Below are 18,888 nucleotides of genomic sequence, written 5' to 3' on the forward strand. Positions count from 1 at the left end.
AATCACCCCCACCCTCCCGCCCCCGCAATTACCTAATACGTCCGCTACGTTATCCCCAGACACCATCCGCGCGAGGAGAACCACCCACCCCTATCCGCGCTGGCTCCTAGCGCGCAACCCCTGCGGGCCACTAACTTACGTTCCAACGCCAATAATAGATCCGGACAGGCTCGGAACCGCGCCTGACGAATTCACCCCCTAAATCACGTCGTATTTCTCATCGAACCCGGCTACCAAACGTGTTCCCCTCTCGTCGTTCGAAGGGGAGGGTTGGCGCCTGGCCTCGGATATTCGTCACGAAATCATTTCCTTGACGAGATATTAAACCGACCCCGCGTTTTGCCAGGGGATACGCGTATGTATGGATGGCTATGGGGTGCTGCTACGGTTTTTGGGGATTCCAGAAACAAGTAGAGGATTATATGGACGGGTGGAGGGTGCGTTCTGAGGGATTTCGAGGAGGAAGGTGGATTCTGATTGTTCTCGAAGGATCTCATGGAAGATTAGATTGGCAGTATCCGGTGAAAAAATTGTTGGAACCTTGTGGATACTTGTGGTGTATCGTTGGACTGGTTAGAATTATTTCTTCTGTCCATGAAGTTATGTGAAAGCGAGCGAAAGAAATTAATTTATTAGTTTACAATTGTTTCTTTGACGAGTAAGCTTCTCGTGGAGCGAGAATGAAAATTGTGGGGAGAAATTCGCGATACGAATTGTCATCCCTTTGAATGGCGACCTCTCTTCTCTAGTTCGTCCGTGGGCCAGGGGAGCGGATTCGAGGAAATGGAGGGCTGAATTTTCTTTTGCCCCGTTCGACATGAATAACGGGGCAACTTGTAGTGATTTAATCTTGGAATTTGGCCAAGGTAAAGGTGGAATTGCCCTTCGCACAATACCTTTATGGTCGGTACAACGATTCTATAGAGTAAAATGGTTCCCAATCTCTCGCGACGTCGAACCACCGTCGACGATTAAATTCAAACCCCCTCTCGCTCGCTTTATTTCCTTATATCTCGTGAAATTTACGAAAACTCTGAATCATAATCTCCGAATAAATGGTTATTCGACTGTTCTCTCGAGGTGAATCGTGGCGGAATTTATCGTCGACGGAATGGGAACCACTGTACGAGCGTACGGACCTTTTCTCACGACTTCCACGGCCACTTACCCCCGTTGCAAACAGCAACCCCCTAGGCCGTGGCGAACAGGCCGCTCACGTATGCCGTACGGGTCTCTTTTGGCGTTTACTATGCCCGCAATAGATACCCGGGGCATTACTTTGCCTGCATGGTATACACACGTTAAGGGGACGGCTGCAGAGTACGCCTTGCGGATGGAAACGGCGTGGTCGATGGCCTCGACTACGCTTCCTGTTATTTCCAAACGCTTTTAACAATGCCTGCCCTTAAATTTTCCTCCAAATTATTTAAAACGCACGAGATTGTTTGAATATTTCTTTTCAAATTCTACGAGACCCTCTTCTTGCCTTTGGTGTCTTAATGTATTATGGTCGTTAAGTAGGGTAGATTTTATGGAAGAGCAAGGTGCAACGGACCCTCGATTTCTGGTCATTTCCTTTTGTTTTCTCGAGAACTGGTTGGCTACAGCTGAACGCAAGGTGGTTCAGGTATGCACTGCTGATGGTCGAGGAAACTATCGGTCGATATACACGGTGGCTATTAAAATTTTCAAGAGAATTCGAATGGAATAGTGTAAGAAAATTTGAGATCTCTATTTTACAAAATCAACTACGTGGAATTTCATGCAGTTTATTCGAAATGTGAGCTAATTTAAAGTGGCTAGTGAAATTCTCAGGAATGTAAATTAGATCGAGAACGATCCACGAGTGAAACGCGGACAACGTTTAACAGAATTAATTATAAGTGAGATATGAACGAGAGAAAAATTCTCCCAACTTCGGGAATGTTTTCAAACACGGCTAGTTCAAGGCTGATCCTCGCTACGAGCGTAGGATTCCTCGAACGGAAAAATTCTCGGAAGTCGCGGTAACTTGGACGAAAACAAACTTGCGTGGAAATTCCTGGTGAAATGTACGACGTAATGTACCGAAAAATTGATCTACCTCCACACCAGCCTTCCACAACGAACAACCAAATGATCACAAAATGTGATACATAAATTATTGCAAATATCATACATAAAAATTAAAACCAGTGCTCAGAAATCTGCATAAACGCCAAAGAATCTGGCTAATCGCGCAATAAACTATACAACGATATATTAACACTTTGAACGCTCAAAGTTAAATAAAACAGAACATTAAATCCATCCACAATCAACGCATGATAAATGCGACACTGGATACATAAAATCGTTCGAAAATCGCGAGTGAAAATGGCGAAGAAAATAAAAGGCTCTGACCTTGCTGCATCTGTAGAAAGGATACGCTAGCTGAGGGGGTTGTGGGACGTCCACGCGATCGTAGAAAATCATGGCGTGCAATCTTCAGCGACCAACGAGCACAGCATACACACACACACATACACAAATACACGCGCGTACACGGGATTTCGCGCGTAAAACAGATTTCGCGATTAAAATGGCAAAACTAGCGATGAAAATTGTAGCTTTACGACGCACGAACAAACTCCACGGCGGTCGCGGGGAGACTAAGAATTCGGAAGGTCGCACAGTGGATCGGGCCGTGTTTTGTGTTCGCTCGGGCCCGTTCGCCGCTGTTCGCACGTACACTCGTTTCCGTTCGCCTCTGCTTATTGCAAACACCGATTTTCCTCATTCCTTCTCAATATAATTTCTATTTTTCTATTCGTCTCTACCCCCCATTGCATTTATCAACGATTTCTCGCGTATCAATTAAACAGCTCGTTTATTCAAGGGGTAGATGCCTCGATGCAACTAAATGCACGCAGAAATGATTTGAAATTTTTACGTGGATCGTGCGATTTAAAAAACAGTTCGCACGAGACAATTTGCAATTTCTATGCAAAAATTGTAACGCATTGCAGGAGAAAAATAGTAAGTATCGGGGGCGAAAGGAGTACGCGAAGCCAGCTTCTAGCCATCGCTGGCGAGGCCACCCTTTCCTCTCGTCTAACTGCATATCGCAGCCGCATCTCAACCCCGGCCCCTCGACAGAACGAACAAGACGGACGGAAAAAGCGAAAGCGAGTGGGAAAAGGAGAAGGGAGCCAGGAGCCTGCAGGCACGTACTCACAATACTGCATTACGATACCACCCCATTTACACCCGTTCCTTTTCTTCCCTGGCCGCCCCTTCGTCTCGAACCACCTCTTACCGAGGGAATTGCTGTTGAAGGTTCCACGGGCGGCGCAAGATGGAAGGCGATCCTCGAAAAATGAGATCGAAAGTAGGCCTGTGCGACAGGAGGAACCAGAGGGTGCGACGGGGGAAAGAAACGAGATTCACGCGCGAGTTTTCCCCTCTCTCTATCTCTTTTCCTTTCGAGTTCGCGTTCTCTCGCTTCTTCTCCATTTTTTTCTGTCTATTTCTTTCTCTATCTCTCTCTTTCGAGTTCGCTCGTTTCTTCCTTTTCGTTCGTTCACTTTAATTTCTTTTCTCCGCTTTCCTCGCGCTCTTTCTTCTTTTTGGGGTAGAAGAGAGAGGGGAGGTAACGCGATGAGTCCCTCCCTTTCGACGGAATGTTGTTGGCCGGCTGAATTTAGGTCGCGCGATTCTTTTCCCTTCTCTTTTAACCCTCTCGCGAGAGGATTGGAACACCACGATCGTCGCGACTCGCGCCAGCTCGAATTGATACATTATCTTTCCTCTCTGTGCTCTCGTTATTTATCTTTCGTGTTTCAGTGTCGCTTCTTTCTTGGTAGACTCTTTAGACGTTTAAATGGCCAAGGGTGGTTTTCTCGTGGGGTGAAATACGACGAGGTTGAGTTTGTAAAGCGTTCATCGCATTCGAAATCAATTTAGATTTATCGTGAAATATTAATTTCAAGGTGTAATCATTGCCATTGATCTCCTGTTTTGAAAATAATTTTTAAACGAATCGATCAATGATCGAGGTAAATGTTTGAATGCGTTTTATATTGAATATCATGAACGGAACACATTTCTTTTGTGCTTTTAAGAAAACAAAAATATAATACGCTCTAATTTGTGATCTGATTTCCCCGATATAAATGCGCGTGATTAATTTCAGTCGAATTAAAATAGAAACGCCGCGTTACGCAAAGCCAGCGTCGGGTATGAAAAAGTCAGGGGCGCTTTTGATGAGTACAGAAGCGATTCAGACAAATAGCCAGATTACAATCTCTAACGAAATTTCGAATATTTACGGAAAATTAATATATCGCCGCACAAAAGATGGCCGCGCAATGGGAACGCGGCTTCCGTTGCCGCGGATATTTCCAAGCCGTCCACAATCCAGCGATAATACGTGGAAAAATAAATAAAATCGCAATTTAAAACATTACGCGCGGCGAAACTTTATTAAATTCGTTTCGCCTGTGGAAAGATCGGGAAACTCGCAAAGTCCACCAGAATCTTTTTTTCTCTCTCTCTCTCCTCCATTCGCCTTTTTCTCGTTTTTAATATACAATTCGAGTCGACGAACGTTTCACTGTAAATCGAACAAATTTTTCGAGATACCCGTGGAGCGTCGTATTAAACAACAAACTTTTCCGTAGATCTGGAGAGCTGGTTCGAACTTCCCAACGAATCTTCAATTTATTCTCGCCAACTCTCTCTCTCTTTCTCTCTCGCTCACACACCCTCTCGCCACCCCCGTTTCCGTAGCCACCCCGTCGGAGAATCGTTTCGATTCTTACGATTTACCGTCGCGTCTCGATTAAAGCGTCCGCCTGATGCACTCGATTGATTCCCAATCGAACTTGGACGAGCAATCGGCACGCTCGAACAGCGATCTTATCGGTTACTTCGCTCGAGGTGTCGCTCGAACGAATTTCCGTTCGAAAAGTGCGCCAAGAAAGGGCTTGTAATTGGTTAATCGGCAATTTTACCGACGCTCTCGAAACTGCATTGATTTTAGAACGATTCATTCGAAGCCATCGAATCTTTTACCTTCTCCTTTTTTTTTTGGAGATATTTGGGACTCATTGGGGGTGGGTTTCACGGTTGAAGGATTCCAAGGTTGAAAACGTTCACAAGAATTAGAGATTCACAAGAGTTAGAAGGTCCCACAAATAAAGGTTCGCAAGGTTCAAGGGCTCCAGAGCTAAAATATACGAGGGTCAGGATATTTCAAGGCTCCAGAGCACCAAAACTACAGCACTGCGCAGTTTCAGGGTACCAGAACTAGACTGCTTCGGAGCTTCAGGGTACCAGGGCTCAAGGGCTCATCAAGATGATGAAGCATCCATTCACAAGCGTCTGCCTAAACGAACCAGCGTCACAAAGGCACCGAAATGTTCGCAAAAGGGTGCAGTCGTACGCTGGTCGCTGCGACGATTTCGCATCGACAGCATCATTGTGCAACAGCTCGACTTATGAATACTAAAGACGCCATTGTCTCCTGTGGGAGTGGGTTAATTGTCTTCGTCCTCTAGTGGCCGCGAGGTTTGCGCAACGAGCCATAGTCCGCGGTTTCCGGTCTAACAGCGATGGGGGTGGTTACTGTGCGCTAAACGCGAGTTGTCATCCAAATAAATAGCGAACGCTTCGAATGCGATTTCGTTGCTCTCAGAATTTTTATTTAACCTCGTGCTTCGATATCAACCGTCTGCCCTAAAAAAATTAAACGAAAGCTGTCCTTCGAAGCTCTGGAATTTATTAAAATTGTATTGGAACGCAATCAAAGACGCCACGGTATTCTCGATACGTCTGAAACGTTAGTCGTTCAATTAGCAATCAAATCTGGAACGATGCGCCGAAAAAATGTATCATCGCGAGCGACAACAAAAGATCGTGGACGGGGCCAATCAAACCGTGGCCGATAAAACCGCGGGAATTTATTGGAAGGCAGCGAGATGTTTCGCGAAACTCGTATCGGATCGGGGGTGCTCTCGAACCGGGGAACACGGTTAGAGGGCTCGTAAACCCGACGCTCGACGAGCCTAGGAAAACCCGCGACAGAAATATTCATGGCTGATAACGCGGATCGTCGCTGTTCCTGGCGAATTACGCGAAGGCAACGAGTCGCGGTGGCTTTTAGATAGGAGCGTCTTTTTTTTTTCACCACCAGGGTGGTAATGAGGTGCGCTCGTTTGGCGGTGCCTCGACAGTGTTAGCTTAAGCGGAAAAGTTGAAGCCTTCTTTTTTTTAAGTCGACTTAGCTTCAGGTAGACGAAATTTCGAATTTTTACAGGCGATTCTGGCAAGTTTTTTTTTTACAACGCCACATAGACGCGGTCTAACAGGCGTTAGTGTTTATTAATTATTAGCAAAGATGGCTGAGTACGGTTTCACATTCTCTCACGGCCCCTTCCGTAGAAATTCCAGCGGAAAATTCGAAACTCTCAAGTAGAAACTTAGCTAGCCTTATTTTTTTAAACCGTTTCGCGTCATCCTCGCGAATTTCACGATTTTACAACGCGATTCGAGGTATTAGATGATACGCGTTATTCAACTTCGATGAAAAGGCGCACGAAACATTCTTTTCTCGAACTTCATTAGGGGAAGTTTAATAAGAAGTTCGTATTTGACGTTACGTTGAATCTCGCGCCACTTAATGGCTAATTGCGAACTGCCAGCAACGCGAACTGGTCCCATTAAATTAGCATCCTAGGATGCAACAAACTTCGCGTGTGGAAGCCTGGTATTACTTATACATCTCATCGACAAACAGCGAAAGAAACTACCTCGCGCCCCTCGTCCGGGCGGCTACTTAGCCTAATTGCTTTTAATTCGCCGCTGTCTCGATACGGACGGACCCCGGGTCCGTGATCAATGGAACGCGTTCCGGGTGACGAATGACCGGTAGCTGGCCTAAGGATGAATGATAAGGATGACTCTGGGACGGGGGAATCGTATTGCTTCGTATCGCTTGTTGGGATGAGCGATGGTGGCCCGTTGGGATGGGAAATGGTCGGTTGATCGAGCGACTGCGGTCGAAGGGTGGTCTGCGAGGTACGTTTCGGAGAATGGAATGACCGTCGACGAATCTGGCTGAACAAAAAAAAAAGTACCCAGAGAGAAGTGGTTCGAAAACGGTGCCGCGAAATCACGACAGAAGACTCGTTTAATTCTAAGCGGGAACTCAGAGGGACTCGAAAGGACTTGTTCTCGCGAGAATTCCCAGAAGGCAGCCAAGTTTCACCCTTCAGGCTCGAGGAACCGGATCGATTCGCGTCGCAGTCGCCAACGCCGTGAAACACCGTTCGCGATCCTTCAACTTCCAAACGAGTCACGCGAAGAGACGCGTACAAATTCCCATCGCGGGCATCCCCGGCGCGACGAGATCGCGCGGCCGTTCGTCGCGCGTAAATCTTCGCTGGCGAGACGAGCCTGTCAAGAGGCAACGACCGTTCTCCCCAGCTCCTCGAGCGTGACGTAAGCCCCATTCGTAGGCGAGAAAAAAGTCGTCAGACGCGAGGATTCCGCGACCAGCTCGCGGCGGAACACGATTTCCCTTCTTCCGTTCCCGCCATTCTCGACGAGAACTTCCTCTGCGTCGAATTTCTTGGCCTACTGAGGATCTTTCAAGTGAAAAAATTGGGACTCTCGAAGCAGGACACGTAGTTTGTTAATAGACACTGGTTACATCGTTGAGAATAAGTTGGGTTCATTGATAGTCGGTATAAGGGATGCTCTCAACTACCCCTATGAATTTAACGCTATTATACTCGACGGAACATTAACTCTGCTATTAAAAATTTTATGGGCCATCGTAGAGATCGTAGCACGTAAACCAGACTAAGTTGTAAAATGGAGTAACGGGGTATTCTGTCGAGGACCATTCGAGGAGTTCGAGTGTGTATTGTTTGCGGTATGAAATGATAGAAATCGATCGATTCTTCAATCAGACCGACGATCTCAGTCATTTCGCGGTTCGCAACAGCTTGTAACACCAGGTGCACCCAACGTGGTTCCTCTCTTCGTCTAACAGATGATTCGCGACGCTTCGAAACCCACAGAAACCAGATCGAACGGATATCGTGAGTTTGCAGAGGATCCTTCGATCAGCGTCCCCACAGCACCTGTCGATCGCGTCGAATTAAAAAAGACGCTGGCGTATTTAGACTCGCGAGCCTTCGTAAACAGGAAAGGAAGGTGAAACAGAGGGATGCTACAGTGACAGAGGCGTCGAGGCAAGTTCGAGGGTGCCCAGCCACGAGACTCGCCCCTGTTTACACTGCAAACGCGCCTCGATGAATCATCGTCGCGGCTAAATCTGTTCCTGATTCAGTGGCTGCCCGCTACTCACTCGTTACTGGGAACCTCGTTAGCCTAAGCTTTGTCCCGCACTTTCTTCCGTCGTTTTCCGTGGAACGAACGCTGTCACGGATCGAGGGGACCGTTGACGAAGCTCTGTGCAAGTCTCGCGGATATTCGACGGCAGTCTCGACGAATTCTTGGCAACTGGCCGCGCGCTTGTCCCTCGACAGATCCACGATATACCTGCTCGAGGTGGTCGGAACAGGCCACTTATATTTAATGTAACAGAACGGAGCTGGTGATTCAGACAGCAGCGCGCCGCAACCGCAAACGTCAGCCAAATGCATCGAATCGATCCGCGGGTGCACTCGAACTTCCCGTGTTCTATACCAGGCTTATTAGTGGAACATAAACGATCGTCGAGGCGGAATGCTGAACCGTTTGGCCACCGTCGAGGGACAGTCGTCTCGTAAAAGCTGCTTGGAGCCTCGAAGCGGTGAACAAATGAACAACAGGAGGAATCGCGGTTAATTTACGCGAGGAGAAACGATATAAACGATATTAAGGGGAGATTAATCAGCTGATGGTCCAGTCGCGAGACTGGCCAACTGTTCTCCAGTCGCGAGTTCCCCAAAACTAAGACTGGCCCAACGATTCTCGTGGCGCGTCACCCTCGAGACGATCGAGCGCGATGGTCTACTTCAGAGTGGGTTTCGAATAATGGGATGAGATCGCGAGGATCGTCGAGGAATTTATTCGCGTGACGGTGCAACCAACCGAGAAACGAAAGAAAACGGTCCCCTGTTTGACGGTGTTGGATACTGAACGCGATCAATTAGTCGGAATCCTTGAGAAAATTGACGGGTATTCGAATTTTAATCACGCCCCAGTTCCATAAACGACACCTCCGCCTTGCCACGCGGCTACAGGCTCGGTGTTTTGATTCAACGGCTTACACGACTCGCGCCTTGTTACCTGAATCATAAATCTAGCCTTCCACTTTACGTCAATCACTTGTTCCCTGATTTGTTTCGCTCGCTGGCGTTCGAAATCTCCGTTTCTATCAAAAGAATCCGCGAGTTTGTCGAACGGCGCACGGTATATTTTATGGAAAGATCGGATCGTGATAAAAAGTTCTGTCTTTTATCACAGATCAAAAAGACGTAACGGCCGGTTTTATGTAACGAGAGAAGATTCGTCTCGAACGGCCTGCGCGCGCTACTTTATGCAACGCTCGCTGTAATTTATGTAAGCTTCCCTAGAACTAGACCTCGTCCAACTCCACCGTGCGCAATTTAAGCAATATCTCACGGAAATTCCCCTTCGAACGTCTAACAAGGCAAAACTCTGCGAACGCATCGCTACCCACGGTCCACTGTTAAATTTTTTACAATTCCCAAAGACAACTTGCACCCCGGAAAATTTTTAATCCGCACCGCTGTTTGCAAACAAATTGCTGTTACATATGAAATTAACCCTTGCGCGAGATCCACCTCGAAACTACCGGCTCCAAGGTACCGTTTGGGGTGCCTTGAGCACGCCCAAGGGTCTCGACGACACCCAGTGTCAACAGTTTCACTGAGAAACAACATAAAAAAACAGAGAGAGAGAAGAATACAGACAGACAGGGAGAGAGAGAGAGAGAGAATATTCAGTCTCACACTCACCATGGTGTCTTTGATGTGCTCGACCGGTTGCAGGAGGACCGTGGTCGCGGCTATTGGCCTGTGGTGGTGCTGTTGTTGCTGGTGGTGGTGGTGCTGTTGCTGCTGCTGTTGCTGGTGGTGGTGGTGTTGCTGATGGTGGTGCGGATTGCAGTTGCCAAGGCTGGCGCAGGTGCAGCTGCAGCCAATGTTGCAGGCTTGCTGGCCGGCGAATAGGTGTCCAACTAGGCCGGGGGTGATCGCTGCTGCCGCCGCGTTGTTGATGCTGTTAAGCAGGGGCGGTGGCAGGGACACCGCACCACCCGGGACAAACGGGTACGAATGAAAATACGTGGTGATGGAGGAGCGTGCCTCGTCGGCGCCTATCGTCTCGGCTAGCCAGCACTTGCCCCCGTCCACCGTCGATGGCACGAAGAGGCCTCCGCGGGCGCCCGCAGTCGCCGCCGCAGCCAACGATTGCAGCCGCCAGAAGAACCTTCCGCCTCGATCCTCGCCTGGCCAGCCGCGTTCCGAGGTCTGCTGGTTATGGTGCCTCGCTTCCGTCTTGCTCGTCCGTCCCAACTCGTACGATGGCCACCACAGTTTGCCTGTTTTCTGATCACCCTACGGCCGTGGCGTCTCGCTGTAGACGCTAGCGTTCGGTGTCGAGAGGGTGTCTGGCGTCGAGGACGCGTGGGTCGAACCGCGAGGCCTTTTAATTCCTGTCTGTCTGGCCGTTCGCAGGGTTACAATGTCGAGGATGTCAGGGTTGATGGTGTATATATATATATGTATATATATATATAGTCGTCCGGACGTGAGACGTCTGTGAGTTACCTAAGTGTTGCTACACCTTATCGAGCTAACGCGGCGCGTTTCAGATTCGATTAGATTTGCTGGTGGTACGCGTGCAGGGGGTGGTTCTTACGGTACTAGTTAACACACTGGCGCACGGGTGGCGCACGCATACACACGCGGATTAAGACGAGAAGTGTGACGGTGCGAGAACGGTTACCCTAGAAGTATAAGATGATTGTCAACGGTGTGTGAGCGAGTTACAAGAGAGAGGGGGCTTTTTGGGGAATGGCACGAGCGTGCAGAAGGTAAAAACACGGTGGAGGGGAGGGGGGTGTCGGTTTATTAACCGCGGGCACACACGCACGCACGCACGCGATGGATATGTACACGCACGCGCGCACACGCGCACGCACACCCGCTGGTGGAGAACAGGGGCTGTGCGCGTCGAGTGTGCGGGTGGAAAGAGATCGCACTCTGCTCGCTCGCACGTTAATTGAAACGTCGTAGGTACGCGGATATCGTGATTGTTCTTCCTCGCTTCCTTCTTCTCTTTTTTATTTTTATTATTTTTTTGTCTCTTTTTTTTTTGGTTTCTTTCGCAAAGAGCTTCTTTTTTCGCCTAGTCGAAGAGTATAATAGCTAAGAGAGCTAGCTGAAAATGATTGTCACGAAGATTGACAGAGAACGCCCCCGGGAAAATGGGGGCAGACAAGGGAAGAAGACCTTGTTGGGCCTCGAACTTAGCACCTAGGCGTTAGGATCAGCTGCCGCGGCCCAACGATCGGATATGTGCGAAGGGTGTATACATATAAACGTATGTATATAAGTGTAAATATATATATATAATATATATATATATATATCGTATGTGTGTATATATAGAAGTATATATACATAAATATCTATGTAGATAATAATATATATATATATGCGTGTATATATAGAGCGTGTACAGAAGTAGACTCGACAGAGAGCCTGGTAGATCACATGAAGACACGAATACTCGTTTTTTTTTTTTTTTTTTTACTCTCTCTCTTACCCTCTTGTCATTCCGCAGGGGGAGAGTCGCCGATATACGAGAAGCCCTCCCTCTCGCTTTCTCGCGGTTTTTATCCCACCCAATTAATTGATGCCCAACCCGCTACTGTGCTTGATTGTCTTGACGCGATTCTCTTTTTAACGCGATCGGTCGCTCATGATCCACGCGCGACCTTCTCTCTCGCTTAAATACTTAGTACGACCTTAGCAGACCTAATTTACTTAAATTTTTAGGGGTTTACGGGGATCGAGGGAAACGACGCGTCGAGTTACACACGGCTAAGAGGGCGCACACGCCAAGGCCCTCGGCCGTTTTCTATTGTTAGAGACGGTCAGACGTCCGAACGACTATTCGGGAGCCTCTTCTTTTCTTAGCCCCAACTGGTGTATGTGTGTATGTTTATGCGTGTATCGCGGCCAGCCGCGTAAACGAAAATATATATATATGTTTAAATATCTATATATATGTATATATGTATAAATTTCTGACCCGAAACCCCGGAAAACTCGGCCTCGCGGCGCCCTTATCCAATCTTCGCCGGCCTCTTCTCGCCGTTCCTCTTTAACAACAGATCCTCCTGCTCCAGATCCCTGGCGTTCCTCTCTCTCTCTCTCTTCACCCTTTCTCACTTTTCCGTCCGGCGATTCTTGGCACACCGTGTGTGCGCGACCTTGAACCTCGTTCACCAACACTCAGTCCCCTACTACTACTATTCCTCCTTCTTCTTCTTCTTCTCCTCCTCTGCGTCCACCACCACTTCCTCCTCTCTCTTTCTCAGCGTGGCTTCTTCTTCCACCGACCGGTTCTCCTCTCCCTTCACTGGCCCGCGGCTGCACGCGGGGACCCCGCGCGTTCGACACACACAGACACACACGCGCAGCGGTCTAACAGCGGGGCGACAAGGGCAACGGTGGCTGCGATCAAAGAGAGCCGGGTGGCATGTGCGTGGAAAAGCGCGCCTCCGATCGTGACAGCTGGACTCCGCTCGAAGACCTCGCTCTCGACGAATGCTTCTCTCGACAGAGAGGGACGCGTTCGTCCGGAAACGTACGACGACGGAGTGGCGTGGGGTTGGCGGTGGTTGACGGGGCCCCAAAATGAGCGCGCGTCGTCGCCTCGAGGCTCTTTACAGCGCGACGGATCACGTGCCGACGGTTTTCACACTCCTCGCCCCGGGGGAGCTGTGGTCCGCGCGAGCTGGACTCGCGCGCGTGGCCCAGCGACACAGGCGAACGTAAACAGAGAGGGATAGAACGGCACGATCGAAGAGACAGGCAGACAGAGTGCGAGTAAAAGAGAGAGAGATAGAAAGACACAGAAGCAGAAAGCGGGAGGCTAGGAACAGAGAGACGGTAAAACGGAGACCGCAGGCGATCGGTGGAGGACCAGGTGGGCACCGCGTCGAGGGACGTTATCCGAGGGTAAGAACGAACGGCGCGAGGGACGACGCACTTTTGCTTTCTCCGGCGTGTCGGGGGTGGATTGGCGCGCGCGCGTTTGTGTCTGGTCTCCGTGTGCACGTGTGTGGACTGTTTGGCTGGGGGCTTGCTTGGCTCGGACCTGGCACTTGGGGGGACGAGAAGAAAAGCGGAGGAGGAGGAGGAGGAGGAGGAGGAGGAGAAGAGAAAGAGAGAGAGAGAGAGAAAGATTGTGTTGTGTGTGGGGGAGGAGTGTGTGTGTGTGTGTGTGTGTGTGTGAGGCGGTGTGCGTGTACGTGAGAGAGTAACTCGGAGGCGGGAACGATTAAAGAGCGTCCTACTCGATCGCCTAGCTTGACACAACTGAGAGCAGCGTCTCTCTCGCGGCGCCCGCGTAGGCCTCCACCGCCACCGTCGCGGCGGCCGGGTCCGTGTCGCCGCGTATACGCGGCTTTCAAACGCTACCCCCTGCTCCTCGATACCCCGTGGCGAGCGACGCCGCCAATCCGGAGCGAGCCAGCGCCGACTGGCCGCGGACACGCACGAGTCTGCGCGCGAAACGTTACCCAAAGCGACGCCACGACGCTCTTGCCAGCCGATATAGGCTCGCGATCTCCCTTTCCCGCTAGACACGGGTACCACCCACACCCCACCCCTGTCGGGGTCTACATAGAGGGAGAGAGAGAGAGAGGGAGAGAGAAAGAGACGAGAAACGACCGAGTGAGCCGTGTCTTTACTAACCCTCTTTCCCTCTCCTCTTTCCATCGCTCTATCTCGCTTTAGCGCTTTTGATCGACTGCCTCTCCGCTTTCGAGGGCTCCTTGGCTAGCCACTGAAGAGGTTACACGGTAAGGATGGATCTTTGGCTGCAAGGGCTGGCCCTCTGACTGCGACTCTGACCGACTGGACTCTTTGGACGATGATGTTTCGGGGCGAAAGGGTTGAGGTGACTCGATGACGAATAGAGCACTCTGGTGAGATGCGTTTTGGATTGCTGATCGTTTTTAGTATGTCAACGAATGGTGAGTGGGGTAGTTAGAGGGTTGTAGTTTGGGTATTGTGGAGGAGATAGTGAGGGATGCGCTTCTCTGAGAGTGTGCGAAGTGAATGTTGGGGTGTTGGTGTTGTAACTGGTCAGGGTGTCAGGTGGTTTATGGGCAATACTTGATCGATTTTAATTGAAACTTCGAAGCCTGTGGGCTTAGATAACTTTGTATCCAAGTGTTTAGTAAGAGTGGACACGTGTAATCTTTAGTGGGTTTAGTTTTGTTTGTTATGAATTAAAACAAGGTGCTGGCGAGTTATTTTTACTTGTGGTAATTGACTGACAGTGTCACCAGCTGGAAATTCGTAAGTTTTATTTTTTAGTTCGAGCAGTTTTTCTCGTTCTTCCATCGTTTAATTTTCCCGTCGTGTTTTCGATTCCACGCCCTGTAGATTTTCCTTCTCGCTTTGTAAACATCCGCGTAACAGTCTTCCATTTTCAATTCTCCCAGCGAAAATTTCATTCCGATCTCCAGCGTTTCTTTGTCTACGCTTTCAACCCCCTGATTAGCGGCCATTTTTCCCGGAAACTTCCACTTCTCTCGTCTTCAGACAAACTACGCGGTTTTCGTTTCTCGATTCCACTTTGCTAATTCCCTATCCTCGCTGTTATTCGCAATTATCCACCCCAAATTTGATCGAAGGGCACTACTTTGTCTCTGCAGCGTCCCTCGAAATTCACGGCTGTTCGATATTTCTCTGTGGCGATACATTCGCAGCGACAAACAGGGAAAGAATCCCCTGCTAACCAATCATCCCTCGAAAAAGGATAACGAAATGTCCCAGCTTAAACAATAACAGCAGAAAACACTATTACCATTCGATTCCCGCGAACAAACTTGCCGAGCTGTTTGCCCAAGACCGAGATTACTATCGGGCCGAGTGATCGAGGGATGAAAAAGGAGGGGGTGGTAGGATTGGCGAAAGAATCGGAAATTCGAGGGCGTTATCAGCCGGTGGCCCTCGAGGAAAAAGGCGACGGGGAGAGCTCGTGGCGACCACGAGAGCACCTTCGATGGGCTCTGATTGTTCAGAAACGAGAGACGTCGATCAGGATCGGCTGCTCGACGAACCGATTCACCCTCGACGGCCTCGAGGACGCTCGAACAATCGACTTCAAAGTGGTAACCCGATTATTGAGGCTTGATCAATCGATCAGGAAGATGAGGATGTAATTTTATGAGAAAAGGCTGCTTTTCACTTCTGCGACGGATGAATTCGGGGGTGCGTACGATCTCCAACGAACGATGAACAGTAATTTTGAAAAACAAAACGCTCTGATGATTCTTTTTCTCACAGAGACGCACATCTTCGTTGTATCCAGTCGCAAGGGTGGACAAATTCTTGAAACGTCCCTCTTAATCTCTCGAAACAAATTTGCCAAGGTACCTGGTTAATCTTCGCGGCGTGGATCGTCCGCTTTAACAGGGGTGGAAGGGCAGAAAGAGTGGAGGGTATCGTTAATTAAACGCGACCACGGTGTATCGCAAGGTGGGGGACGAAGGTTAAGCGAAGGGAAGGAGGACGCTGACTTCGCGTCGTGTGCGCGCGTTTAATGCTCGCTCGGCCAAGTGGCCTCGTTAATTACTGTCAAATCGACAAGTGGCAAATGAAATAATTACTAGGCGTCGCGGCACTTCGAGAATCACGGCCAGGTCTAATTAACGAGGCCGTCCCTCGCGTATCCGGCGGACGTTTTTCGACGCCCTTGACACGGAACCAGCCACGATCCTCGAATCTCTGGCGATCCTTCGACGAGACGTATTTACGTCGCCAGCCAATGCTCCAACCGAGGAATCGCGTAATTACGTTCGACTCGTTACATTCAGACGGTGTTCGTCGCCTCGAAACGTTAATTGGACGCGTAATAAAGCTCTCGCGCGATGATACGCTCTCCCACGTGACGGTCGCCCCGCCCGACATTTTGTTCGCCTTTTCTTCTTTTTTTAATTACGGCGACACCGACGAAAGCGACGATGATACTGAGAAAAATTTAATTAACTTACCGAGCTGCCCGCGTGCCAAAGGAAACGGAGTCAAAGAGGCCAGAAATCTTACCTGGAACAGAAATTAATGTACGATTATTAATTTAAACGTGAACGCGTGCCCCGCGAACGGACGCGTTTACGAAAACGCGGACGAACGAGCACGAGATCGTAAAGCGTGGCCATTCAATCACTCGCGACTCGATTCATCGTGCCTCTCGTTGATCAATTCCAGACCAATCTCAATGTATCTCGTATTTTAGATCTCGCATTCTTCGAGATAATCATTTCACTCGCAGAAAGGGAGGTGCATCTCAACCGACTGAATTAAATCCTCCATTCCGTTGCACGCTAAGTTTTCAGACAAACGCTGAGAAGAAAGAGCGCGTATATATATACACTTGTACAACCACGGAATAAATTGTCCAACGCAAACGTTAATCCTTCATTTTTCTCGCCCAACAATTAAAAACCGCCGAACCTTTCACGATCCTCCACTTCTCCGCATCACTGTACGCAAATAAGATACATTTACAACTACAGAAGATATTAATTGGAGGAAGACACTTTCCTCGAACGCCAGAACGCTCTCAGATAATAAAAGCACTCGGTCATCGCGCGCGTGCGATCGATAAAACGCGATAAAATAACATTTAACGAACGCAAATGCTTAGAGAGGCAACTGGCTCGTCTTGCGTGGGGGTTATAACGGGGACGAAGTCGCTACGCGGCGCTGCGATCGTTAATCTCGCCGCGGCGACGACTTAATACGTTGGGTAAACGGTTCCGTGCGCGGCGTCAGCCGTTGGGAACCGAGCCTAAGTCCTCCGGAAATTGCTCGAGGTGGGGAGGCGGCGGTTAAGTAGTATGCAGATCGCGAAATCGCGGCATACGTCGAGGATTAGCCCGTCGTGGCTCCAGGCTAAAGAGGATCCGCAGAAATCGGCAGATCGAAATGTCCCTAGGAATCCTATTTAACTTACTCCAGGGGTTCCCCCTCCTGTTACCAACCGGCGTGTTTCACTGTAATTTCTGTAATCGCTCGCGCGCCTCGCGCAGCGCCGAGGATTTTCACCCCAGTGATAGATTCACCGTTCGTGGATGGCTGCGAGGGTGAGTCACGTATCTGGGGGATTTCACGGATATTCCAGTGAAATTTCTGACTCGGTGAAATTCGTTTAGCCGGATCGCGCTCGCCGTGCTCTGATTTTCAGCGCGCGTCGCGCGGCGTTTCTCTGCCGTCGAGTGGCGGTTTCTTTCTTTTTTTCTTCTTCTCTTTTCTTTTTTTTTGTTCGTCTCTTTTGCGTCGATCGTCTCGATCGATTCTCGTTGTCGCGCGCTCTCGATTGACGCGGGAATATTCCGCGAACGGCGACTCGTCCGCGTTTTAACGCGCGTCGTTATCGTGGCATCGACCGTGCATAATTCTGTTTGAACGAATCATTATTGCGGTCATCCGTACATACGGCCGGCCCCGGTAAATCCATTTACGGTCCAGCTGTCGATTGTTCCACGCGCTGAATTACGAGGCATGATTGATGTCGCGCCGCGGGTAGAAGATTTCAAGATAGAACGCCGAAAAGTGGCGAAATCACCGTGGAAGTCGCGGTTTCCTTGTCGATGTCACGAGTTAATCGACCAGACTTCGAATACCTTCGTTCACGATCGAATCGATCGCTAGAAATAACGTCGACTGTGAATAAATACGAACAAATTCCGTCTCTAATCAAGACCGGTTAATTCAAGGGCAATTAAAGAGAGACGGACTAAAACCAGATATCAGAAGCGTAAAACTCTCTGGTAATAAAATGATATCGTCGCATGCGACAGTTTCACGGTCCGCGGCAAGTAAAACAGGTAAAACAAACATCCATCGACTGTGCTCGCACGCGACCAAGTTGTCGCTCCTCGTTCGCGCGCTGGTAGGCCTCGATTTTATCGGCCGAGCCGTCACGCGATACGCGCGGGAAAATTCGAAGGGGGAACGAGGGGAACCGTGACCAGAACGAAAGTTTCGCTGAAACACGATAAAAAGCAAGCCTTGGTTCGCGATGATGGATCGGTGGGAGGAATTGGAACGATATTCTCGCGACGTTAATTCGTCGCCAAATAAATACCATCTAGACTAACTATCTAATCAATAAGAAGGCGTACGATTTCTTTACAACCAAACGAGTCAAATATTAAACCACGAAACTTTGGTCTCCGCTTAGATATGTACAAAATGGCGTGGTCCAACAACCATTCATGCCATTGTCGCAATATTGCGAACCCAAAATCATAGAATTAGGCGTACAATTTCTTTACGACCAAACGAATGAAATATTAAACCACAAAATTTTGGTCTGCGTTTAGATATGTACAAAATGGCGCGGTTCAAGAACCACCCACACCACTATGGCAATATTGTTACGCAAAATCATAGAATTAGAGGACAAGGTTACCAGCAGACTCCTCTGGATTTCAGTTCTATACGTTTAGGCAGTTAGGAAGGGTAACAGGGGCTTGATGCATGGCTCCCTGGATGGTACACCCCTCGATCTACCATTCGTCGTCCCGACGGCAGATCTTTCTCCCTACCTCCATCCCCTGATCTTTATTTATTTAAAGCTCGTCACCGGTTCTGCGGGTCCCCGGAGGACCGGCTGCTCGCACGTATTCGGCTGTTCGATGGT

At 49.2% G+C, this 18,888-nt stretch overlaps 1 protein-coding gene across 16 annotated transcripts in view; it reads right to left on the reverse strand.

The window, feature by feature from the left end:
* Heph (polypyrimidine tract-binding protein 1 heph) overlaps positions 1–18,888 on the reverse strand; it is a 294,035-nt gene that overhangs the window by 141,439 nt on the left and 133,708 nt on the right. For 4 of the 16 annotated variants that reach the window (XM_076901328.1, XM_076901327.1, XM_076901331.1 and 1 more), the window contains exon 2: positions 16,235–16,286. The exons of 11 other annotated variants lie outside the window; for them this stretch is intronic. Coding sequence is in view for 1 of the 5 variants with exons in the window: in XM_076901325.1 (XP_076757440.1) it covers positions 2,383–2,454 (72 nt within the window). In the remaining 4 variants the exon portion in view is untranslated. Of the gene's footprint in view, positions 1–2,382; positions 2,495–16,234; positions 16,287–18,888 lie in introns of those variants that run through there. One more of the 16 variants, XM_076901325.1, reaches the window with a different exon arrangement.

The sequence above is a fragment of the Xylocopa sonorina genome, chromosome 9 (genome assembly GCF_050948175.1).
Source record: "Xylocopa sonorina isolate GNS202 chromosome 9, iyXylSono1_principal, whole genome shotgun sequence".
In the NCBI taxonomy this organism is placed as follows: Eukaryota; Metazoa; Arthropoda; class Insecta; order Hymenoptera; family Apidae; genus Xylocopa; species Xylocopa sonorina.